The sequence below is a fragment of the Poecilia latipinna genome, unplaced genomic scaffold (genome assembly GCF_001443285.1).
Source record: "Poecilia latipinna isolate Pla-1442-1.1 unplaced genomic scaffold, P_latipinna-1.0 Scaffold222, whole genome shotgun sequence".
Lineage (NCBI taxonomy): Eukaryota > Metazoa > Chordata > Actinopteri > Cyprinodontiformes > Poeciliidae > Poecilia > Poecilia latipinna.
This window is the reverse complement of record NW_015112838.1, coordinates 269,831-297,108: the sequence shown is the minus strand read 5'-3', so window position 1 is coordinate 297,108 and position 27,278 is coordinate 269,831. Positions and strand designations below refer to the sequence as shown.

Genomic DNA, 27,278 nt, shown 5'->3' with positions numbered 1-27,278 from the left:
ATATATATATAAAAATATTTATATATTTAAATAAAAATTTTTATATATATAATTTTATTTATTTTTTTTTTTTTTTTTTCTAATAGAGTGTAAAATCCCTTTTTATTATTATTGCAACATTTCTGTTTGACAAAGTTTTCATATTCTAAATAAGTACTGGGGATGCAAAGGTGTACAGTTTTGCTGCTAAATACAAGCCAACTTAAAATTTTTAACTTTAATGTTGGCCAAGGAAAATGATTCCAAGTAGCTCTGGCAGCTGCAAAAGGTCTTACCTTCTTTGGCCCATCCTTTTTCATTTCATGTATCTCTATTGTGTAATTGGTCCTGCGGCCATAGTTGTCAAACTGGATATTCCCGGTCATCCCCTGCAGCTGGACCTGATGGAAAAACAGACACTTAGAGCGAGGAAGAAGTGGAAGGCTTGCATCACTTTGCAGATATAGCTGGCATTAAGGTGCCCGTGTCCATTTTGCAACTGGAGCGCACTCAGTCCGTTAATCAAATGATGAACTGGATACGCTTTAATAAAAGATGTAGTTTTATGGTAATGAGGGCCTGGATTTGAGTGAGCTCTGCGCAGAGATATCTGGAGGCAGAGAGCGGAGAATAGCTCTGCACTCTCTCCCTTTCTCTCTGTCACTTTCCATCTTTATCATGCTAACCCTGCATCACTACTTCTCTCAGCCCCCCCCCCCTTTTTTTTTTCTCTCTGTTTGGTCTCAGCCTACCACTCCCTCCCATATCCCTTCCTTACCGTTTTCAGAGCTCTCTCGATGTCTATGCCCTGACTCCAGGGTACGGCGGGATTCGCCAGACAGTCTCCTGCGCTGCCTCGACGAGAGACGTCTACGCGTTGGCGCCTCAGGTACCTGAATGCCTCGGCTATCACTAGGATGGCGTCGTGGGTCAGGGCAGAGGTGTACTGTCCAAAAACAGAGAGTGATAAACACAAACAACAGAACATACGATGCTGAAAAAACTGTGCTGTGAAAACAAAAAGACTTTTTATTCTTTGACAGGCTGTTAAATTGAGAGAAGTCAGATGAAAAAGAGGCAATTTGTGTGCTTCAAAGCATTTCGGCGTCTGGTCAGGTTTGTGTGTTTTGGGGTGAATGCAAACTTTGACACCTTGCTTATCAGTAGGTTAAATGCAACTTAAGCTATCGAGGACTTATCTAAATGTCAGGACCTCATCCAAAACTTTATTGCGGAGTTAGGTGGTGAATAAAGGATAAAAGTTTGACTTTTATCTCCCACGTACTTACCCCGCAACTTCTCCTGACCTTTTCACCACCGAGGGGTTGAGGCACTTGTTTGTTGACCACCACACCACGGCAAAATCTAATTAAATGGCATTCCAAATCCATTTCTTCCTTGATCATTGTTTAATTAGATGTAAATTGAAGCTGCAATATAACCTTGGCTTGCACTGCCTATCAATATATTGATTGCGCTGAGAAATGCAAAGCAAAGACGCCACAAAGAGCGAGGGAGGGTAGGCGAGAGGGCAAAAGAATGATAAAGGCAAACAGGATGAGAGAGGAACAGCTGATGGAGATCACTTCAGAAGGAACGACCTGCGTGTTCTGCATGCACAATGTAATAAAGCCCTGCGAAAGCCCGACTACCTTCAGAGGAGCGTTGCGAGCTTCTGGGAATTCTCTTTCATCCAGCTGGTCCCATCGCTGTTTGAACTGCTGCACAATCGGGTTCTCAGGGTTGACGATCTGAAACCCTGAAATGTTGGCTCCTCCGGCGATGACTTTGCCCATACTCACATTCGAAAATCCCTAAAAAAAATTACACATGAGTGAAATGGGTCAGCGATGACACTCTTGCGACTTGCTGTATTTTTTTTTTAGAAACGTGATTTTAGTTTGTTTGTTGGGCAGAAGAACCAAATGTCGAGACAGAAAGACGAGGCGGTGTTTCGAGTGAGAATCTAGTATGTAAATCAAATGATGTCATGGGAAAAGTATACCAAAGAGATTTTGACAAGACCTCTGGAAAGTTGACACAAGGCTTTTTGCTCTATTCAAAAGACAAACAGCCTTCATTGATTTTTTTTTTTTCTTCTCCTGCATCACACAGCACATCGCATACATGACTACAAAAGACATTGGGTTCAAGTTGCAATGTACACCTGGTAGCCGTGTTGGATCGAGTTTGGATCATGTTCACATTAAGAAATCACTGCGGAGTTATTTCAGTCCCCACCAGAGAGAAATTGCTGTGTTCACATCTACACAAATGAACCACATCAAGGTGGAAAATGAACCAGAGTTTCAAACACACTAAACACCTTCAAAAACATAGCATTGTGTCTTTGGATGTTAGGCAAAAATATATCTTTATCAGTTGTTCAGCACCGTAGAAAGGCAGCCGTCCAGAGTCAGTGTTGCAACGTGTCAAAATATTTGAGCTGGCTGCCATGTTTGCTTCCCAGTATATAATGGCCTAAATGCACTGCCTTCAAATCGCCTTCTTCACCCAAGAACCATGAAAGTTAGTTCTTTTCATGGTAAAATTGATGTTTTCTTTCTAAGGCCCAACATTGGGAGCTCATGGTGTGTGAGAACATGTGTTTGCCTCCTCCACAATCACATCTTCTACAGCCAGAGAAACAGCACCGAGGGCACCAAGTGAGAGCGAGCCTTCAATTTCTAAAAAAAAAAAAAAAACCTCCCCTGCTAATAACAAGCTGAAATTAGCTATTCCTTCCACAGAGTGTGGGAAAATAAGGAAAGATGGTTAAAAAGGTTAAGTCATCTTTATCTAATAAACCATTAGTATGCTCAGTGACTGTGCAGTGTAATATGACAGCAGGGTTTGGATTTTTAATCATGCATTTTTGAATTTTCCTTTTTCAGGCTGGAATAATTACAAAATACCACCTCGATGCGTTTTCACAACAAGTCTCGGGTGCAGAAACTTGAATTTGTTGTGGATTTCCATTCATCACACATAGTGAGAAATGTATACCCATGAACTCCCACTAATGTTTGGATAAATACTCAGTAGCAGATTGCTAAGCTTCTGGCAATTTGCTACACTTGAAATATATTTTTTCTTTTTTTTTTTCCATGTTTCATCTTGCTATCTGCTGGCTGAAACTGAAGATAAAATGTTTTTTGGAGATGGTCCTATTTCGGCAATATCCTATCTACTGTTTTTTTTTTTTTTACAGCGCACCAGTACCACCATCATCACTTTGCTTGACAGACGGCACAGTTTTCTCGAGTTTCAAATCCTCCAAATATAATTCCTGTCATTGACTATGAGAGCAGCAGTGGCTTCCCTTAAAGACCTGCTAAAAACACGTCTCCCTTTTTTATTCTGTGATTTTTTTTTATTTTATTTTGGAATGTACTTTGTAAATACAGTTTTACTTACTTACTAATTGGATTTAAATAACTCTAATCTCTCGTTGCAAAGAATTTCCCAGACAGCAGGTGGATTGTTCTCGTAAGCTGCAAAATTTCAGCTGAAGATTTTGGAGCAGGGGCTCCTCTAAATTTTAGAAAGTGCCAAAAGCTGTCAAAATCTTGCAAAACGATGGGAGTTTCAGATCCCTGGTCTATGTCTTATTTCGCTTTACAAAGACAATGGATGACTGTTTGGTCCAACATGAAAATAGTCCCAAATCTATATTAAAACTGCTTATTGTTAAGAAGGCTAGTAGGCTGAATACATGTAAACTTCTGACCAGAACAAACAAAAAAATTACAGAGAAATTGAAAACATGCAGAGCACTTCTTTTTTCCTACTCCATACTGCAGGCCAACTATGAGTATGCACATTTTTTTTCTATTACATGTAGCAAAAATAAATAAATAAATGGTTACACTCCTTCTCAGGGGAGCAGCATGGTTATTACTCACAAGATTGACCAGAATGTAGTGGTAACCATGGCTGTTCTTCCCCGCGGTCACAACCTGTGGGAGAAAAAAAAAACAAAAAAAAACATCAATACAGCAAACCACCCATGAGATGAGGGAGAGGGGGGGTCACGGCTAATGTAAGTGGGTGCAACAATCTCCGTAAAACGCAGCGACGAGCCGCGCGTGCCCCGGACGTCGCAGGAGTTTAAACAAAGCAAATTCTCTAATGGAACAGGAGAAAGCGGGGAGGCAGGAAGTGTTCATTAAAGAGGAAACGATAATAAGACAGAAACAAGAACAACGCGGAGCCTCGTTGAATATTCAGCCGGCTTTGAAGTCTTTCACAGCGCACGGAGGAATCTTTTACAGCTGCTGGTCTTTAAGGTGGAAATGTGGGGGAAAAATATTTCAAAGAAATTTACAGTGAGGCAATAAGACGTGGATCACACCATGTTTTGAAAATATCACACCTTTGGAGCGGAACAGCATGTTTCAACCTACGCAGCTTGTCTGAAAATAGTGAGCGGTGTTTCACTCTCGTTGCACTCGTAAAAAAACCATATGCTATCTTTTTTTTTCTAACTCCACTTTGTTGTTTTTGTCTTTTTGTTTTATTGTGGTGCGTCTGTAAACCCGCCGGCAGAGCCTTGTAATCGCCTGGCTTTCTGTGCGCTGCTCCTGGACAGACTGCTCAGCCAGGGCCTCGTGCCGCCTGTTTATCCCCCCCACCCAAGTTTTCCGTCTTTTGCCGATTGACTTCTGAGCGAGCGAAGACCACAGAGACGAAGTTTGTATAGATCAAGGTTTTCTTCTTTACAAACACAGCAACACCAGTTTACACCAAAATCAGCATGTTTGCACATGTTTGGCTCAGGCTCCGTCTCTAAAGCAAACTGTCGGTTTATCATGTTTGAGTTTGCGTGTTAAGCCGAGGACACAGGATATTTGTTACAGGGGATAGTTTACAGCATTCCCACAGAATGGGAGCGAGTGATGAAAGGTGCCCTTGTTTCCCTGCAGCTCGAGTCTTCGCTCTCGTTTCAGCTGCAATTACAACATTTGCCTCAGCTCCGATAATCTTAGCAGATTTTGGACATGCTGGTATACAGTAGCGTGAAGCAATTTGAACTTCATCCTTGCTTAGGCATAGCAACCTGAAGGATAAAATAAACCACTTGTCTGCCTCCCTGTAGACACCAGTCAGTTGTTAACAACAGGGGGGAAAAATGTCAGCGGCGCTTTTCAAGAACGGCACATGAGGGAGCACAACCACACAAAACCTCTCACTCAGCCTGTATCGATGGGTCAGCACTCTCTGACAACTTCCTCATCATTAAGGCTCTGCACCTCCGACGGCGCATGTCAGACAGATGGGAACAAACCAAAGGAATGAAACGGAAACAAAGAGGAAATGAACTGATTACAAAGCTGAAATAGCAGGAGCTGGCTTTTAGAGCCCATCAGTCTCATTTCTAATGAATAAGTGGCAGAAAATGTCATGGAAATGCATTTTCTGCAATGCTTTTAACGATTTAGATGGAGCAGTTAATCACATATCCACCTCGTGTAATAATGTATTTCAAGCACTGCTGCATTTTTGCAGCCAGAGCCCAGGGCTCCACACTCCTTTCTTTGTGCGCTAACCTTGACTCTGGCTGTAAGCCTCCTCACACCTTGCTCTGGAGCAGAGCACAGAAAGACTTCACCGCCTGCACGCCTGCAGCCCACAGCCAGACTGGCAACAGCTACATAAGGCAACCTTGGGATGAAGTGCAGCAAGACACTGATGACAACAGAAATACACGGCACCTCCAGCCAGGACGCGCAAACCTTTTCCCTCAACTTATTTTAATAAGCAGCCAGCAAGATTTGACTCGGGCTAAAAACATTCACGTTGCACCACTAAATGACTGGTCCATGTTATGCAAACTCATTAAAGAACCATTACTAAACAAAAGTGTGTAAGCAAAGAAGCTATACTTATTTCAGCATAAAGAAACAGTTGTTGTGTCAGAAGTAAAAAAAAAAAAAAAGCACATTTAAGTTAAGACGCTCTTAAGAGTTAATAGTAACCAATTGTTTTTAAAGTGGTTCCTAAAGGAAGGGTTAGTATCTTAAGACACATTAACAGTCAGCACCCATTCAGTTTGGATAATGAGGGAGTAATTCTCAGTGAGCGCTCCGGCTAATTCTGCCCGTTCTAAAGTGGATTTCAATTAAAGCGGATTTGCCGATATGGCAAAAAATAATGCACTTTTTTTTTTTTCTCCCAATAGCCTTCCAGACCCCCCAGGTCTTTTGTAAAGGCATTTTTCTAATTTGAATCTATTTACTTTGGACTTATGTTTAGGCTAATAGTTATTTATCATGTCCTGTTTTACTTTAAAATAACACTAATAACAAACACAGGGAATTGAACACGATCAAAAGTTTCAGCGAGAAACCCCATCATCCAAGGAAACATCTGTGACGTGTTTTGATTTATTTTAGCAAGTATTACGTTAATTATTTGATTTTATCTGTGTCAAGATTCCAGATGTTATCACACATACTTTGATATGTCTATTTCTATGTTCTGTTTATGTTTTTAGAGTTTGTACTTTATTTATTTTTGTTTAACTGTTCTACATATTTTTGTTTTCTTAATCACTCATTCTCTCAAACAACTAAATTTTTCAAAATTTGGTATATTTAGTTTTAGTATATTTAGTTTTTCTTGGTATATTTAGTTTTATCACTTGTAATGTGTATTTTTTTTTTGTCTGATTATCTGCTTTAGATTTTGTAAAGTGCTGTGCAACACTTGTCTGTATGAAAAGGGTTCTACAAAAAAAAAAACAAATTTGATATTGGTTAACTGGGCTCAATCAATGATCACACACTTTTCACAGTTTTCCCATGTAATAACAAGGTTCTTAGGAAAATTATATTTCTAACAGATTCTGTTTGTGTAATTTTACTAACCTGTGTCAAATGCAGTTATCATTTAAGAAGCAGTCATGACTCAAAGCATGTTCACTCTTACACTGTTCTACCAAATTAAAACTATTAAAACTAAGCCTCTGCAAATGTTCATTCTGCAATAAATATAGTCACTGTACAGATAAACCAGGTAATGAAACTTTTCATTTTTTTTTTTTTTTCCCCGTGTCAGGTCCAGTAGTGTGGGACTCAAAATTGTTGTCTGAGTGCCAAGGTGAGGCCCAGCAGATTTAATTTCACAAGCAGAGCGTTAGGGCAGGTGCAATGCTAGTTTATGAAGCTAATGAAAAAGGATTAAAATAAAACTGATTTGCCCATGAAAGACGGGAGGATAAAATCTGCAGAGAACGCTCTGCTTCAGCAGACCTTCGGTACATCCTAATACGTTCTGATCTACTGTCCTCATATTGCCTAACCCTAATCAAACCTTAAAAAAAGATTACTTCCAGCATACTCTGTTTTATGGATTTGTTTATTTTTATTTTTATTTTACAACATAACAGTTCAAATAATGCAGTTGTACTTTTTGCAATAGCTTTTTAATGGAACATTTTGCAATGGAGCCGGTCATCAGGGTAAATAAGCATAGACGACTGGCGATGCAACGAGAAATTAAAGCTGGTGAAAGAAATTGGATGATCTTATGCTTGACTGGCCCTGATCTGTGATTTGAAACTAAAAATCTAAAAAATAAAATGTTTTGATTGGTGACTGAGCTGTGCAAAAATGCAAACAGATCTTCCTAATAACACTCAGAGTTGAAGTTGAGGGTTGGAGTCCAAGTTTCCTACTTTCAGTGATAGTAAGTTAAAATTAAAAATGAAATCAAGACTTTTTGATACATTTAAACAGGCAATGTGATTTTGCCCTTTTCCCCTTTTTAAGAGTTTAAGTTCCTTCTGCCATGGATCAACCTAGATCACAAAACATTTACAGTGTTTTGGAAATTTCACTGTTGAGGTAAGAGTTTACTACCTCATCAGAGAATACTGCTGAGGTAAACAGACTTAGATATAGACACTAACCATGATAATCATTCAAGTCATGCCAGTCTGTAATTTAACACACTAGAGCAAGTTTAAAATATTATGACTGTAGTCATTTTTTTTTCTTGTTATTTCACAATGCTGAAACAATGTGTGGTCTGTGGTTAAGACCATTCCATCTATGTGAAGAAAGTCAAACATAAGTATTTGTTAATATGGTTTATGGTCAAGACAGAAAAACTGAAACTGCCTGAAACTGATGTCCGCAGGTCAGAGCTTCACAAAACTGGTGATAGCCCATAAAACTCTCTCATCGGTTTACGTCTGCAGATGTCTATGTACGTAACCATTAACTGATTGGTACTTTAGATTCGAGCTGTTTAGATAGCTGAAGATGATTCCAGAAAAAGCCGAAAGAATCTCTCCCTTACGCTTTGTGAGATCTGTGTTATGACAGTCTGATTAAGATAAGATATTGGCTCAGAGAACAGGACAGAGTGCTTTGAATTCTCATGAGATGATTGATCGCAATTCTCTAATTTGATTTAAATTATTGAACTTTTCCTGGAATAATTTCTTTTGCAGTCTTTAGCACAATGCAATATTTACTAGAAGCAAAGACGATTTTAAATTAGCTTACACTGGGTCTTTGTGTGTCTTGGTCATTATCTTCCATCATCCTATTACTCTCAGGTGGTCTGTTTTGCTGTGGTCTTTGGAATGCAAACATAAATACACAGCACCACTAAAGAAAACAAAATCCTTCTGTTTCCCAGAATGATTTTCCCCTTTTGTGCATCGATCCAGCAGCTTTCTCCACCACCTTTTGTTCTGCAGCTTAAGGAGACTTTGCAGAATTCGAGTTTTCTTTCAAGTCTCAAGAGGGAAGAAAACTCATCTGACCTTGACTGCACCTTCGTTCGGCCATGAATGGGACCTACAGCCGACAGAAAGAGCCAAATGTAAAACTACAGCTTCAGATTTTTTTTATGAACGTTTTCCACAAAGTCTGACCTTTCTACCGCAGACTTAGCAGCAACACAGGAAAAGGCAGACTGAAATGATTCCCACAACTTTATAAATATCACTAAGGTGGGCGAAAGATGAGCGAATAACGACGTCATTAGTTTAGGCCACCACTTGAAAAATTAAAGAAACCAAAATAAAATAAATTACCAAACTTAAAAGGAACACAGTGCAAAAATCATAATACCGCTTTGGCTTTTTCAATTCTTTTTTCACATGAAAACCACAGATCTAGTTGTGTTTTATTGGGATTACGTACAGTAGACCAACACAAAGTAACTGTGAGCAAAACGATCATTGACTTTTAAAGTTTTTTGACACTTTCTACATCTAAAATCATTTAATAATAAATGCACTTGTCACTTGACAAAATAAGTTAGAAGCAATTGTCTGCAGTTAGACCTCAGCAGTGTGTAAAATTCAGGTTAAAACGAGCTGCTTTGTGAAGATCTTAAAGGTTTTTAAGAGAATGTCAGTGAACAAACAGAATCATGAAGACCAGGGAACACACACACACACATGCACACACACGCACACACACACACACGCACACACATACACACACACGTAGACACACACACGCATACTTATGGAGAACCTTCGTCTCCAGAGAAGCTGCCGATATCCACTGCTCAGGTGGGAATATCTGTCATGCAGACCCACATTTTTCATAAAACACATTAAGGTTCATGTTCATAAAGTGTAAGATGCAAAAAGATTCAATGAATCCAGACAGTTTTGCGGTCACTGTAAATATTTTTTATTGCATGGTAGTATTAATAATCTAATTATCCCAGTCAATTATCTTGTGTTTGGTGTTAGCAGACGTTACCCCACCTAGTTTTTGCAGCTGAAGGAGTTGATTTGTTTCCACCTGTTACTTACACACAATTTGTTCATATTAAAAAAAAACAAAACAAAAACAAAAAAACTAAAGCTAAAACTAAATCCTGGCCCACTAGTGGCATCTTAAACAGACAGATACAATTTTTTTTCTATTTTATATGACTATCTTTACTGATGAATAAGATAAATGATGATGTCTGATGATGATTGTCATTCCTCAAAGCGGTTGCTAACTTCAATAAATAAATAGCTCTGACTTGTTTAACAATTAAAGCTCCTCTCTGGTTTGTCATTTGAAGATAATTTAATGTAATACACAGGGTGTGAATGCATAATTCTCCACACGATATTCAGAAAATGTAAGTAGGCTGCATCACGGGTTGATCATTGCCAATGTTGGCTAGTTTTGATCTTGGCTCTGCGGGTCTTAACCACTCTGATCCTGCTTTCATTTCAGTAATCTAACGGCATCACTGCTCTAACAGGGCACTCTGATTCAAACCCATTGAATTTAAAGTATGGTTTATATTTGCATTTTTAAGTGTCTATAACAAGCCATCCTGACTGCTATTTCATTTTGCTCTGCAGTGAGCTACCAAAGTGAAGCACTCAACACAGTTTGGGACAATAGGCTGAATCTGATCTCCGTAAGCCTTTGATGCAGAAGGACTTTCCTCTCTTCGGTCTCTATTTTTACTTCAAGGCTCTTGCAGAGGTGCTCTTGCTGGAGTACTCCAGCTTAATTTACAGCCGGCTGTGGCGGGGATGCTTTTTTTTTTTTTTTTTTCCCCCCCTGGCTGCAGTGATTTATGCCCCTAAAGACGGTGGCAAAAGCGTTGGCCTCCCCCTCATTGTAGAACGTTTTAGATGCACATGACTTGTAATTCAGATAACATCTCGCCGTTCGTTCCTTGGAGATATAAGAGCAATTTGGTGTGGGACGCGTTGAAGGGAAGAAATCGTTTGACACCGCAGCTCATGTTTGTGCGCCAAAACTTTGAAATTCTGAGATAGCCTATCTCGCTTTTACTGAAAACGATCTGGGTAATTTTTCACGCCTGATAACGTAAAAATAAGGGTTCCCCCAGGATCACGGGCTTTATTAATTTACACTGTGTTCCTGTGCAGTCCTAGAAACATCATAAAATCTCACAGAACGTCTCATTCAAACGTCGAGTCAGCGGGTCACGTTCTCTTTGATGATAACACTTTAATCCTATTTAATTCTATAATCACAGTTTGTAAATGGCCCTCAACAGCGAAGGTTACTGCAAGGGACTTTAAAGCAGGTTGTACCAAGCATGAAGGACTCATCCAGAGCACTCCTCAAGAAGACAAGGGGAGATAAGATAAAGTTAAAATCAGAAGTGCTTTTCCAAAAGAGGCATTAGTCAGAATCTTCCATTTTTCATATTTTTCAGTCAAGGTTGCTTCATCAGTCTCCAACAGCAGAAATTTGTGCTGTTAAAAAGGTCAACTGAGACATTTCAGCAGTGCGTAAATGGTCAAAAAAAAAAAGAAATAGTCTAAAAAAGAAGCAAGAATTGAACCATATTTTGTCATCATGCTGTCAAATAATCTGGGCTGTTTATATATCAAACACATAACTGTAAGTCTTAAATCTAGCTGTGTTTTAAAAATATTAAAACAGTGCAAAGAGGACTTTTTGAAGGTGTTCTTGTCTTCTTTAAAGAAATAAATACTTCTCTACTTGCTCCCTATTATGGCTAATGCAAAGAAAGTTATATTTTATCTGAATGGCTGAAAGGTTCAGAACAATCTAGTTAATCTGTTTATCACATTTCTAATAATACCTACATTGTAGGTGAAAGTCAACTTATACTTGGCATGACAGCCAAAATAATGATGCAAAACTTTATGCCTGAAGCAGTTTGATGAGGATCTATTTTGTCAAAAAAAGTCAGTGATGCAGATGAACTGAGTAGCAACTTCATGGCAAACTTTCACAGTAAAAACTTAAATATATGTAGGCTTCTGCAACTCATAAAAGCACAGGATTCAGAATCCTGGCTGGATTATGTGTTCCTACCCCCAGAATGTTCCAGAAATATGAATGATGCATTGCAGACAGGAACAAAGCACTTACATGTTCTTTCATTTATTTATCAGAATCCTGCCTTGCATTTTCAGCTGTGAACAATTAAAATATTTTGCAGTGTTTATTTCACTGCAGTTGATATCAATGTGTTAAAAGAATTTATTTGAGGATACATTAAAATTTGATGTTGTTTCGCTGTTTCTTATACATTTATAGATTTGTCTAAATCTTCCAATAAAACTCTGTAGTTTAAAACAGATACACTTTAATACAAAGAAAAAATGTGTTTTTTAGTCAATACAAGACAAAGTTAAAAGCTGTTACTACTACTGCCAGTTTATTAAAAAATGATGGAACATTTTTAATACAAGTAAATTAAGTTAGGATACTGGGTGTTTGTGATGTTGCATGATGAGTGTGCAAAAATGTAAAATGAGAGAAATGTGTTATTAATATGTTCACCATGAACTGTTGCTTTCTGTCTTTTAGCGTATCTGATTGAAGCCATGGCGACTTTACAAACAACAATCATGTTACTACATTGTTCATACTCTACTGATGCCCTCCTGTTAATAATCTAATTGATTGCAAAACAACCCGACACCCCCCACAAAAATGTGCAACTTGTCGAAGAATGCAAACTCGTTTTTCCAAGTGTTGAGAATAAATAATTCTGTTTTCCTTCTATCTCTTTTAGCTTGTTGCTAAGCTGAAGCTAAAGGAAATGGCATGTTAGGTAACACAAATCAGAGCTAAGGTTAAAGGATATGACACACTAGGGAACGCCCTCTTTAGGGCGTAGCTTAGACAGAGGCTAACAAAGGAGATCGCAAAGTGTTCTTGGTTGCCATTTTGTCCTGCAAGCTCCTAAAGGTAGCATGTGAAATGGACCAGCTGTATTTTGGTATTAATAACTGGAATCATGGATTCAACTCACCGACTCTTTTTCAACCTCATACATATCAAGAACTCAGCCTGGAGAAGGGATGATTCTCCACACAAGCAACTGAAAAACCTGACATTTTGACGTTTAAGGATGGCTTAATGACTTTACAACTTCAGGACCACGACCGACCAATGGACCAGGTTACAATGTACTGCAAAGAACATTTTCATCCAGCCAGTAGACTTAAATGCATGGAGTTACAGATTACAGATTATGATGCTCATTTCAAATGTTTCAGTGTAAAGCTCCTATTCATTTTATACATTTTCATTTTATACATTCTATGCATTTTCAGTGCAGAAATATCTTAACTCTTGTTTGCTTAGAAATAAAATGCAACAGTCTTGTGCAAGACAAGTTAGTGTTGCATCTGTAGCACTGTGTTTTTGATTTTGTTTCATGCACACCATCACATCCCAGCCCATTCCTTATGACCACACTGAAGCCTCTGCAGGCAGCAGAAGGCTAGGCCAACAAATCCCCAGAAGCACCTACTTTCTTTACATTCTCTTTGAAAACCCAGTTCACTTCTTATTGTCTTTTTTTTTCTTCCTTGCATTAAAATACAGCTTTGTGGCTGGCACAGAGCTCATTGTCTGCCTTTCTTTGAACAGCTTGCTCGCCCTGGGCTTGTCCTCAGTTATTATTTTTTCTTCTTTTCTTTTCTTTTTTTCCCCCTGCCTTTCTTTACAGAAATGACAAGCAGGTTGCTGTTTCTGAACAGGCTCCAACACATCAATCCCTTGAGGAAAGTGGGCCAGTAAAGGACCATCTAAACAGACATGAGGAATCTCATACATGCTTCAGACAGATGTGAAAATATAGAACAATCTTCGTGTAACCACTTCTTAATATATACTCAAAAATGTTTCTTGTTTACAATCCATCTTTAATGTCACATTCCCGCCACTTAATAATGTCACAGACCTCCAAGATTCAATAAATGGGTTTTGGGAAACACGGCCGTTGGGGTAATTTATCTGCAGAGCAGTACTGATGGAGAAGTCCTGCAGGTGATAAATCCTAACTGGTTGTTACAGCATAAAATGATAATGGCGCTGGTGTAGCTTTCTGCTCGGCATCCCAAAACACATTTACAGGGCAGCTCACTCAGCTCTTAAAACGTGGCCTGACACAGCAGTATGTAAATATGTGTCTTGGTAGGTTGTTACATCATGCCAAACGTAAAAACGGAGCCAGTGTAAATAACGCACAGGCGGATGTGCTTGGATTTTAAAAGAGGCAATGTTTTGTGTACAGTGAGCGTGATGAGCCCTTCATCATCTTCAGAGCACAAACTAAAATAACTAATTCATTAAGGTGATTGGCCCACCAGAAAATCAATGAGCCACAGTTTTAATAATTACTTAATCAGAGTCATTAGATGAAAATACCAGAATGCCCGCTCTGCATTTGTATGACGAAGAAAATTAGCAGAAATGAACACAAGTCCATTTTTGCAGAGTTTCACAATACTTTGTGAGAGGGTTCGTCAGAGGTTATTAAGAGTCACAATTAGGACGTTAAGTCTTCACATCTGTCGGTCTACTTAGTCGACTTAGTGTTAATTTTGGAAACAGTGAATTGTCCATGCTTTTTAAAGACACATGCTTTGCTTAAATTGAGCGTAACCTGACGTCAATTATTTGGTTTCAATCATTAACTTTTTGCCAACCGACTTACTTTCTTTCGCATTTTCTAGGTGTTTGGAAAACATCACACACTCAGGAAACCCACAATGCATTTCTTATAAAGGGAAAACATAATCTTAAAACACTACAACTTTATCCCTGACATGTTTGCTGTTTTCCTTTTGCGTCGTGTTGTTATTTTATCACATAAAATGTTTCTTACTATTATCAAATTACAGTTCGGCAAGTTAGTTGATTTTATTCACTAACATGCCTTCAGAAGGCAGATGGTTGCACTGCAAGTTAGTTAGAGGTATCAGATTAAAAGTAGCTGAACACAAATGAACATCACCATTTAAACGCTCACTTTCCAAACTCTTTAGCCCCTGCAGAATTTTTGGCAGGATACCAAAATATAAAACATGCAGCATTCCAATCACTGGATAAACTGCTCATTCACAGAGGGTTTTTTTTTTTCTGCTGTGAAACAATTGTATCAATTTTTTGCAAGCTCAAACTTGCCTATTCAACACATCCCCACATTCCACAAGCTTCAACAGCTGGCAAAAAGACATTTATTCTGCAGGGGGATTACTTACAATTAAATCATAAAACTAAGCCACTGAGAACATTCTCTTTTTCGCTCAGCAGTCAGGCTGCTGAATCCGCACCGCCTTCTGATTCCGTCTCGACGGGCAATGACCTTGACGGAGTAAAGCGACAAGTCAGCATTACGGCACACGGACACTGATCCCGGCTGCTCAAACCCTCTCACCGGTCTGCCACCGATGTATCTGTATCTGTCTGCAATCGCTTTTTAATAGAGCCACAGCAGCAGGTAGAAGCCACAGGTCTCCACATAGATGGCAGTGGGTGCCATTTTTGGTGTGATTTCCCTAATGGGACACAGTCCATTCCTGACTCGGAGTATAATGGTGTGGCCCGACAGGGGGGGAACTACAGAGAGAAGTCCAGCAGCTTCCCTGAATGCCTGTGACTCATTTATATTGGCAGAGCTGGTCGGATTATTCCAATTAGCTCCCAAAAAGAAGGGTGGGGAGGGAGCCCCCATGCTGAGGCTGTCGCAGAACGAAGGGGTAAAACCAAGCACACAGCTGCTTTGAAGGTTAGCTGCTGTAAGAACGTCTCTTTTCATCTCGGTGTGCAAAAACAAACTTTGGAGGGGAAAAAATTTGCGATGACAATGATTGCGAAGAAGAGCAGCGTTTGCAAAGAGAAAACCATTTCATTATTAACGAGTACACCAACTGAAACGGGAGAGCGTCAAACAGATTATTGCCCGGCATTGTAATGGTTTGCATGATAGAAAGCAGTTACACACATTACTGTTAATATGCATCGCATGTGATTTCTAATGAACGCTCTAATTCTTCCTTAAAAGCCCAAGCTTGTTGTTAACACAAACCGGGAGGATTGTTAGGGGAAGGAAATCTGCAATTCGAGAATTAAATTAGACACAGCAAATTAACACTATCAGCAGTTCTGTTTTTAACGGTGGCTCTGGGATCAAATTAGATTCATAAGAAACAAGTGAAAATAATGGTTGTTGAGGGGATATTGTGAGGTAAACAGAAGCCAATGTCTAAATGAATGCTAACCAGCAGAATCCAATTCTATAGCTGATTGCCTCATAACCCAGCAGAAGCAAGCAGTGAAGGATGGAGTGAGCCACGCAAATAGAGGAGATGCAAGAAATAATAGCCACTCATCTATTCATGGTAATTGTGTTTCCCTGTACGACAAGAACTGGTGGACCTTTCATTTGCTCCTCCGGCAATTGATGTGATCGGCGAACGAGCGGGTTTCGGGTTTTCAGAGAGGGAGTAAGCGGGCTGTGTCATCTGCGGTCTCTCCAAATGGCTGCTCAGGCTGAGACCTCCAGGTTTTAGGCTAGAAGGTGTTCATCAGTCATGCAACACCACACCGATCTTCGACAGGTAGAATTAGTGTGTCTAATCTGATATTAGGCATGACATTAGGAAGTATCAAAACTGCTACAAAACATGAGCAGTGATGCAGAAAGTCCGCATGACTGTCATTATTCTGGTAGCATCTGGTGTTGCTTTCTAACCTCAACTTTGATGGTGTTTGCCTTTTTTACACATGACTGCCTTATAAAGAGTCCTGTCCTATACTTTAAGATGTGTCAGCTGAAACTCCCCAGAATCAAACAATTAGGTCATAATAAGACTCTGCAGGGCTTGACTGTATGCTGCAGTCAAGCTGTTTGATTCAGCTGTGCTGGACCATGAACACACATAAAAGCCGCTGGACACCAGCCCTTCAGGACTTGAGTTTCTGACCACTGCATTAAACCAAAGTAAGTGACTCCACTCCTACTACTAGAAGCACCACAGCTGCCAACAATACTTTTGCATTAAGCATTGCGGTCTGCTACAACTCCGTAAGGAACACGTAGAAAATATCCCCAAAGACTGGAACCATGGGCCTTTTTTTCTTTTTCCATATTTTCCTAGAGGTAGCAGAACAGAACAGGATTGGGCTGAAACAAACACAGTTAGTAGTGATCTAAAAACAAACAAAAATGGATTTTATCATGAGAAATGTAGGAAATCAGTACGGTCAACTATAAAATCTGAACCGTCTGCAGATAGTGCATGCGGGTCACTGAATACGTACAGTACGCCAGAGTAGAATCAAGATGGAAGAAGGATTACAACTGTGTGAAAGTTCTGTGCATGTCCTTCATGTTCATTCAACACGGCGTGTTTTCTTAATGTAGATCAAACTGACTAAAGAGTAACCCCTTCCTAAAACATTAATTAAACAACACCTGTTGTAGTGTTATTAGTAGGAGACTTTTGTCCTGCACAGCACATCAGTGAAGTGCAGTGTGTGAGAGCACTCTTACCTGCTGGAGTAAAACTTTCTCTTTAGAATATAAAGTTACTTTACATAAATTAATTTTGCGTTTTACACACGAGCACAACAAAAGATTTGGGACTCTTTGGATCTTGTAAGAAGAATTAGTTGCAGTATTCTGGTATTTGCCACGTCAGAATATGAATCTGAATTGCGGCACCCACCTGTTCCAAGATGGTATCGATGCGGTCCACCTCGCAGTCGATCACATAGCGCTTCTCCTGCCTCCTGTCCATCTCTTCAATGACCTGCTTGAACTCTGTTGCGTTCGTTGTGCTGCTGACAGAGCGAGCAGTCACCTGCCAGTTGTTGGCCACTGCCGCCTCCATGATAGCCTGCAGGATGGAAAAACCTGGAGAGGAAGACAGGATGACTCAGTGGATTGAAAGAAAAAAAAAACGCAGTTGGGGTCAAAGAAATAATTATGCAAGGGCAGCCTGACTTCTGAAATATTCTGGTGGTTAATGGAGGTTAAAAGGCCATCTCATTAAATTAAAAGTATTTGGACTTCTGCAGGGCCTAAATATTGTCTATTGTTTGGACAATTTGTGTGCAAAGTTGTACCGAATTTTATGTGCATGAAAAGGGATTGTATTTCCACATCATTGAAAGATCAGTAAGTGGTTTTATTGCACTTGGCGTCTATTAAAAGATGGCATTTAGCTCAGCCACATGTTGACTTTGACGTTCCTGTGAAACACTCTGCCGTGTCCCTTGTCTCCTCGGAGGATTGTGCCTGAGCATTTAAAGATAAAGACAATAAAAGATTCATCCAGGCCAGTGTTAAAGAGAGAGAGAGAGAGAGATCATTATGCTATGAGAAGAATGGGGAATGAGCCCTTCTAATGATTAATTCACACGTGAAATATTTTCATTTAACAGTGCGCTTAGAAACACTGCGGTCAAATCACACGCCACAGAATGAATAATGTAGCCCTAATTCTGGGGCGATGAATTGCATGTAGCACAAGCTGGAATAAAAATGGCTTAACTCATCTCCAGTGTTGAACAAGTGACAATGAACATGAAGGTTATTCATGAAAATCAAACACACTGCTGGTAATTCATTAAAAACCAAGGACAGTGAAATTGCAAATTGAATGTCAAATAAGCCTCTATTCAGTACCTCCGTTCATTTTTCATAGTTTGACATGTGGGTGACTATTACAGAAAGGGGCAGGGGGGAGAAAAAAGTGTGGAACAATACCAAATTTCTGGCTTGCACATATAGATTTTAAATCATGATTTATATAGTTTGGTATGAGACGATAGGCTGTGTACAAAGTAAGCACTTGTCTTTTTTTTTTTTTTACTCCTGTAAGCACTTTCTCTGGGCAAGCAGATCTCCACATTGACGGTGAAAAATGTTAAAGAAAGAAGAAAATAGAACAAATCAAAACAAATAATGTTAAATGTCCTGGTCAAGAAGGTTGAGGCTTGGGATTGCTATGAGCCTAATCCAAACTGTGTCATCACTAAAGGTAAAGGGTCGTGCTGCCTGGAGACTGAAGGGACGACCAGATTGGCAGGTTTTCAGGCTGAATTGATCAGTACTTGTTGTGCAACACATTGTTGTGTTTACTGCAGCCCTGGGCAATTAAAAGCCCTGGTGAGTTTGTAGTACAAGTGAAAATCCCATTATTTTGTTTTGGGGTTTTTTGCACAAAATGTGGCTTTTATGTTAAAAGGCACCATAGCTTCCTTAACCCTTGTGTTTACCAAATGGGGTCCAACCGACCCCACACGCGTAAAACTTGCATCATTTGCCTCAGTCATCGCACACACAAGGGCCAATATCATAGCTGCGTTGATGTGCCTCATCAGATGGGTGGAACAGCTTTCAAGAAGTTAGCTCTGAAAAATTCATACATGCATAGTTTTCAACAAGGTATAGACATCTATGTATTTTTCTGCCGGAATTTACCATAAATTTGCAGAATTTACAAAAATCATGTGCATAACAGCAGATAGAAAAAGCCGAAAACAATCAAGAATCACCAACATTACGACGGATTACAGAGGCTAAGTGGAAAAAATTTCCACAGCAAAATATCTGTATAAATTATACCCCCAAAAATTTGACTGGTGGCTAAATGTCTTCCAGAGGATCAAATAAACTTAATGAGCATAAAAATGTTGAAGATAGTGGGGGTTTTTTCTCACATACAACACAATTTGTACATATAAATGAAAGAGAAAATTAAAAGTAAAGCAAAAAGAAAAATATAGAGTTTAATATGATTTTAACATGACCAGCCAATGTAGCTCGTCTGCTATAGTTTCTCAGAACTCATCCGCCTAAAGCCGAAGTGACAGCATGCAGGTTTGAAGAACATGGATGCATTATTCATTGAAGACATGCGCTCTGAACCTCACCAATCATCAGCCAGCTGAACAGCATGGCAGTTTTCCCAGCAGTAAAAGCTTCTCACGTTAGGAGGCGTCATGCAGATTAACTGGGTCAAAATGGTCTCTGTTGGTTTGGAAATGTTTAAGAAAGCTCGGCAAGGTAGAAAATGTCAGTGAGCCATTCAGCACGCTGTAATCACCTCGGCGGTATGACATGATAAAAAGATGTGAGTTGATGTTTGTTGTGGATTTACAGGTATCTGATGGTTGTAGCTGTGCAGCTTGACAGGCAATATTATGTATCTCAGAACCTTAAGGAATAAAAGACAAAAAGACTCTCATGGGAATGCGGAGAGGATTTTTGGCTTATTTTATTCAAGTGTCAATGGTGGAAAATATATAATGTTATTTTGTATGAAGTTGGAGGTGCCAAAGAAATAAATATAAAAAAAATAAAAAAAAAAGTCTCCAGTATGAAAGAATGAAACACAATCAGATTCAAATCATGGAGGCCTTTTATTTTGAAATTGCTGATTTGTACAGCATTTGTCTCCTCGCTGCCGCTGGCAAACGCGGATCTGCTCAGGAACAATTGGATTCATTTAAGATTCACAGAAGATTCCATGCCTGCAGAGTTTTACATTTGTATGGAAATGAAGAGATGGAATCTGGTGGCAGTAAATAGTCTGTCCGGAGAAGGATTATTTCTGCTCTTATTCTTTTTTCCTCCCAAGTCAGCAGAAAAGTTTGTGTTTTGTGATTTTGACTTAAAAATCTACACAGAACTGAAACTTTTTTTCATGATAGATAATGCATTTTTTCACTAGCATCAATACCTATTTTACCATTGTTAAATGGACCTACAGGCTTAAATGCATTTTATTGGGACTTTATGTGATAGACCAACACAAAGTACCTCATAATCTTGAGGTAAATGGATGAAAATATCCATTATTTTCACTTGGGTTACATATGAAAAACAAACAAAAAAAAAAGAATTAAAAATCTGGCATGAATTTGTATTCAGCCTCCCTGAATCCAAATTTTGTAGAATCAACATAGATTGAGCCAGAATATTATTTCATTCTTCTAAATAGCTTTGGTAGGCCTCATAAATTATCTTAAGCAAGTATGTTTTGATTTAAATCCTTCCACCGTTGCTCTAGTTGAATGGTTAGGAGCAGAGTCCTGCTCAAAGGTTACATTTTAGGACGACGGATTGAACAGCGCTCTGGGGTATTTTCTAAGCTTGAGATAATGTTTTAAACACCGACTCTGTTTTAGATTTCTTTCCATCCCTGCCCTCTCTGTTGTGTTCATCAACATCATTTATATTGAAATTAAATTAAATTACCTGTGGATTGTAAATATTCGGTTCAAGTTTAACTGCTTTGTGTTAGTCTATTAAAATCAAAACCGTTTAAGGAAAAGTTCACTTGCAATTAAGCCTTGTCTATGCTTTTAGAACAGAGTCGAGGCAGTCACTATTTTTGCAGATGGAGGAAGTTTGATCCTCAGCTTGTATAAAATTTCATCCTTCTAAGCCACTCTAGTGGGCCTCATAAATGCTCTTGATAGTGGTATTTATTTACAACATGGGGAAAAAAAGAAGTTGTAAATAAATGCAAGTCTTTGCCAGGAACTCCACAGCTGTGCTGCATCTGAAAATATAACACAGTCAACTACATAAATTATGGAAGACAACAGTTTCCTTATCACCTCCTATAAATTGCTGCACTACAAATGCAACAGCGTGCAGCAGCTTCTGCTGATCAAGCTTCTCAGTACTAATCATAGCATGGAGACAAGAGTATATCTCTATAAATCCATTTTCATTACCTCTCATTGTGATCGCTCTTGCCTTTGGTACAACATTTCTGGGAGGAATGTCTTCCACGCATCCGCTTTAGGCATCTCAAATAGTGAGGCAATGTCACAGTGACCTCCTCTCATGCTTCATTTTGGTTCTGATAAAACACACAAGTGTTTCTGCAACATAACGTTGCCAGGATACAGAGCAAAAGTAAAGGTTAACTTTGATGTCTGCGATTGAGTTTGGAAAAGAAAGCACTTGCTCACACGCTGCTGAGGCTGAAACATGGATGGGTTAGATGTACATCTAAATGTTCGACAGAGTAAAAGGAGCTTGTAAAACATTTTCCTTTTTGTATTCAGCTGCAGTATTTATCTTTACAAAAGCGTATGTTCGGGCTGAGTTGCACAGTCTGCAGTTGGGGTGAATGTATGACTCAGAGCTAATACGAAGGAACCAAGCTGAGAGACAAGTGATGTCAGTGCCAAAGGCATAACTAATGGCAGAGAGACTTTGTTGGACAAAAGTTTGTTTCTGAACATGTAAATGGGCTGTTTTCATGCCTGAACAGGGTGTTAAGTTGCTTTTTAATCTCCAAATGCTCTCTTGGAACAACTGTACAGTTTGTGGAGCAGTGCATAAACAGCTGCATTGGATAAAAACTCAATTATTCCGACATTTTGCTGCTATCAAATCCAGATGGGTCCTAAAGACACTGTGTGTGCTTATAAAAGCAGAGCTGCTGCGAATGAGACGTTGCAGCAGCGCAGCGTAGAGTGGCTGAGCGAGAGCTGCAGCCCTCTCCTTCGTCTCCGAACCGGTTCCTAACAGGATGAGTTTTGAAGCGTCACCCGTGGAGGCTCAGCAGTAATTGAATTGAGTTGCATCTAATCTCATTGCCCAGCTTCTTTGGTTGCCTGACTCTCATTAGGCTTCATTGCTAGACCTCCATCTCGCTTTCTTTCCCCCCCTCACTCTCCTCCTCTCATATCTTGCAGCCAATCTGCACGAACTCTGTAATTCAAAGAAATACTCTAATCCCTCTAAATCAAGCACCTTAGCATTAGCTGAAACATGGCTTTCAGCTTCAGAACCACAACACTAGCTACTCATTTCACATTATTGTGTTATTGCTTGCCTTTCAGTAATCTTAACCCTAAATCTAATAATGTAATGAAACAGCTAAGAAAATACGGTCATACCCATTTTCACATTCTGTCAATTTACAACCACAAACTTCTATGTATTTTAAGTTTTTGGGATTTTTTTTAAGTGGTGCAGGAGTTTTCAACTTTTTTCACAATTGCAACATCTAGAATGTGTTGTCTTTTATGACAAGCGAAGTCAGGTATTTACTTGATAAAAAGCAAAGCATCCATTTCTAAGTCTTTTGCAAAGACTCTCACCGGGATTTTAGCATGGAAATTGAATAGGCCATTCCAAGTTATTAACAGGCTTTGATTCACAACTTGTATCTGTACGTTCAGGGTTCTTGTTCTGCTAGGTGAACTCGATTCCAGATTTTCTCCCTCAATGCCTCTGCATTCGCCCATCAACTCTGACCAGTTTTGCTTTCCCTTCTTAAGCAGACCTGCAGACTGATGCTGCCACTACCGTCTCTCATCGTGGGGATGGTGTGTTCAGGACTATGTCCAACATTTTGCTCCACAAAGAGTGGCATGTAGGTCAAAATAGTTCACTTTTTGGTTTCCTATGACTAGAGCATTTTCTTCTATGTTTGCTATGTCTTCTGCGTGGCTTGTGGCAAACTACCAATTGGACATCTCTTGTTTTTCAGCATAGGTTCCCATTCTTGTCTTGTCCACAGATTCTCCCATCTTAGTTGGAGATCTGACCATTTGCTTATAATTATTGTGGCTTACATGACAAACTTTGGTGACATTAGAAAGCAATTGGTTCCACTGGATTGTATTTATAGGAATCACAGTATAGGGATTTATTTATTTCAGAGACAAAAAGTAAAAACAAGAACAAAAAATTATCATGCCCAACTGACATGAAATTTTACGTGATCTGTTCGAAAAGGAACAGGCAGAAGATACAAGGTCTCATACTCAACCAACAAACATTGAAATCGTCAATATGAGCTGCACTACTTCAGATTTTTTTTATTTTAAAGACGTTTGAAATATATATTTATATATTTTTTCACTTCACAAATTTGCACCATTTTGTGTAATTATTCAAACTGCAGCACAAATCCTAATAAAACACAGAGAAGTTTGCAGATGTAACATGATAAACTGTAAAAAGGTCCAAGGGGTCTAAATACTTTGCAAGGTACTGTAAAAAGAAATGAGCCAATGATACCCTGAGAGTGTTACTCAAAAAACAAATTGGTTCACAATCAGCTGAAATCAGCAGCCTAAACCAAATAGCCTGAACCTACTTATGATGGATAAAAATCTAAGGGGTCACATATGACAGACATGGAGCCAGCACTAAATGTGATAGCTCTCTGCTCTAATGTGCCAATGCTCTGGTAAATGGGGGTATCTGGCAGCCTGAAATGCCCTGTTGAGCACCGTCCCAGGTCTCACATGGAATCAGAAACAACTGAGCTGAAAGCACAGAGATAACATTTTGTAAAAGTAGGGTTGACCAAAGAGAGATGGGGACTCTGCTTTGCAGAGGTAATGCTATTACAATCTCTCCACAGAAGATATATTACAAAGAAAAAGAAAAACGATCAGGTAGAGATGAACTCCACATGCACCGTGTGCAAACCATTTAACTCTGCTGGTGTGTGGCCAAATGTATAACTTTCTGTGTCTCCTTTCGTTTTGGATTTTGGAAAAGCATTCTCCAAATTTCAAAGAAATTATTTCATTCTCAGTTGTTTTGTGGTGGCAGAGAGAACATTTCTAAACCTGGACTGGAGCCAATAGAGTCATTATTAAACTAACAGTTTGTCTGAATAAAATGTTGTAACTTAAACTAAGGTTAAAAGAACTGGGTGACAACACTGCTGCTTTATTAGGACAACCAAAGTTCAATGTAAAACGAAGAAATTTAATCAAAGCGTCAACATGTGCAATTTGAAAGTGAGGAGATTAATCAAAAACATATAAAGTTTAAAAAAAAAAAAAAAAAAAGGATTCCTGGTATAATTTCTACATAAAAGAAAGGCCGCCAACGTAGCCCAAAAGCATGCTGCCAAAGCTTTGACGTGATACTTATGGCAGGACTGTAACCAGAACAGCTTCTATCCAGGGTGTTGTTCTAATCAACAAGATAGCAGCTGTAAAATCAAACAAAATCAGCGTGCTGTCTGTTTCTTTTACATACGCAGGAGAGATGAGAGGAGCATTTTCCCAGGTGAAAATCCACCCACAGACTTTGGGGAGCTCCTCGATATTTCCCTGGCAATTTTTGTTCCACTTCACTTACTACAAACTACGCCACACTTGTGTACAGTATGCATGGATCTTGACAGACAGAGTTGTGTATGCGTTTTTTTTTTTTTTTAGAAGGCACTAATTAGGTTCTGCTCTCAAGTCTTTGCACAGCTGAAGCACAAAGAAAAATGTAAAAGGAGAGGAAGATTTTTTTTTTCCTTAGTTTGAAATGATTATGGTTTATTGTTTACTGTTCAGGATTATACATACGTTTGTTCTTTCAGAGAAACAAATTGGCCCAGTGGCATACAGTAACATCAAAGCAATCAGCCTTCTGTATGGCTGCTTCAAGAAAAGGCCAGGGCACTTTGTTATAATGAAAAAAGGAAGCTCCCAGCTGTAATTTCATGGCTGCTGAAGCCCACACTGGGCAGGTGGTAAAATAGCTTTATACCAGGTTCAGTTAAGAGGACACTGGAAAAGCAGAGAGGTTTATTGTCTGCTTATTCTGACAGACGGTGGATCTCATATCATGTTTTTTTTTTTTTGCTCAGTTACAGGTGCTTGACTCATAGTTTTTCCAAGAGGTTACTGAATTAGATGGTTGGCTCTGCAGCTTTGACACTGTTTATTGGGCTGTCATTTTGGCAGTGACACCAGTTTATGTGTGCAAAATAAAAAGAGAAGGTGAATGCTGGTGAAGCATCACTTCATCCATATTTCTTTAATATTATTTTTCTAGTGCATTTTATGGCTTCTCTGATGTGCCCTTTCTTGTCAGCGTGTCCAAGCTGATTTATTCTCCTGATGCATGCATAATTTAGTTGTTACGAATTTGCCATGAAGGAGAAGTTCAGTAAAGCACAAAAGGCTTTACTGATAAATCACCTTTTGTGGAGAACAGGGTTGCACTTGTTTTAAATTATTTGTGTGAATTAATGTCAGGGCAGGAGCAAAATAATTGTTATAACAACTAGGAAAGCGGAAAATACGCTGCCGATTTGCCTTTTTATGAAAGGCATGTTTGAGTTTTAAAATGAAGTGAGGTCAACACAAAAAAAGAGCAGCGTCCTTTGATACAATCTAAATGAACTCCACCAATTCTGCTACTGGACATTCAGTACTTTGATACCCTTAAATAAAACCTAGAATGCCAAATTGCAGGGAGTTCCTTAATTAGTTGATAGAGCTTATCTGTGTCTCATGTAAAATCAGTATAAGTTCTGGACAAGACTGTTAAAGAACAAACAGCATCCTGAGGATCAGGAAAAATGGCAGACAGGAATGAGCCAGAAACCGGTTTCAAGGTATACCACGATATGAAAAAGTCACAAAGTGTGTGCATCCTTAGCGCTGCAAGTTCAGGAGAGTCCCCTGAAATGAACCGCTCTGTTCAGTCGGCTATATGGGAAAACTTTGACAACCTTAAGAAGACAGACGGCAACTTGGAGGAAGAAAGGTAAGGTTTATTCTGTCTTGAAATTAACAAGCTACCATTAGCATCAGCAATCAGTGAAAGAAATATCAAAGTTTTGCAGTATCACTGCATTATGACTACAATTCTAAAACGTGTTATTTTACACAACAATTCGGGCAGATATGGGAAGTTAGAGTTTCAAAATTAGCCTTCCCCCACCATAATCTCTGTAGTCATAGTTCTCTTTGGAAACTGTTTTAAATTACAGGTGTGATGCTGAAATTTAATTCCCCTTTAGCGTGCGAGTTTGTACTTGATTGCTTGATATTTGGCACATAACACAATTAAGCTATACTGGCCATCTAAATATATCATAAATATGTTTCCACTGCTTCCATCTAATACAAATCAGGTTATATGCGACAACAGTCATCTTTTTATTGACGTAATGTGTCATGTTGGGAGTTTTTATTGTGTTTCAGATTGTGATATGGAGTTTGATGTAATGGTTATATATCTAAATCATATGCACACATAAAGGAATCACGAGTATGAATGTGTGTATACAAAATGTATGTCCAGCTAAAGTCCAGCTTAGGTAAAGCTACAGAAGCACTCTTTACTTCCGCCTTTCGATTGAACTTACTCAAACACACAACCCAACAACTCCAACACATTCATGCAGACAAGTGAGGCTACAATACCGTTATCATTTCAGACCGGTCCGTGCCTGGTCGTGGATAAAGTTGTAGAAAGCTTGGTTAGATAATAAAGCAACAGAGCATTCCTCAGAGTAACTTTCAATCCATTTAACAAAGTGTAAACACAGCACAGCTGCAATCTGACCAAGATGTGACCATCCACCAAAACTGACAGGCCAGGAAAGGGGGGCATTAATCAGACAAGCAGGCAAGAAACCCATCTTAACTCCACTGGAGCTGCAGAGACCTACAGAGATTTACAAGTCATGCACTCCACCAATGTTTTTTTTTTTTTTTTTTTTTTTTTTTTTTTTTTTTTTTTTTCCAAAAAAACAATAATTTTTTTATTTTTTTTTTTTCACAAAAAATTGGGGG

The 27,278-nt window shown here is 39.0% G+C and overlaps 1 protein-coding gene across 5 annotated transcripts in view; it reads right to left on the bottom strand.

Moving 5' to 3' along the window:
- LOC106947084 (glutamate receptor 3) overlaps positions 1-27,278 on the bottom strand; it is a 113,888-nt gene that overhangs the window by 33,724 nt on the left and 52,886 nt on the right. For all 5 annotated transcript variants that reach the window (XM_015031880.1, XM_015031878.1, XM_015031879.1 and 2 more), the window contains exons 4-8: positions 17,429-17,616; positions 3,885-3,938; positions 1,632-1,793; positions 758-925; positions 276-380 (exon numbers count right to left, since the gene is read on the bottom strand). In XM_015031880.1, coding sequence (XP_014887366.1) covers positions 276-380; positions 758-925; positions 1,632-1,793; positions 3,885-3,938; positions 17,429-17,616 — 677 coding nt within the window. The remainder of the gene's footprint in view (positions 1-275; positions 381-757; positions 926-1,631; positions 1,794-3,884; positions 3,939-17,428; positions 17,617-27,278) is intronic.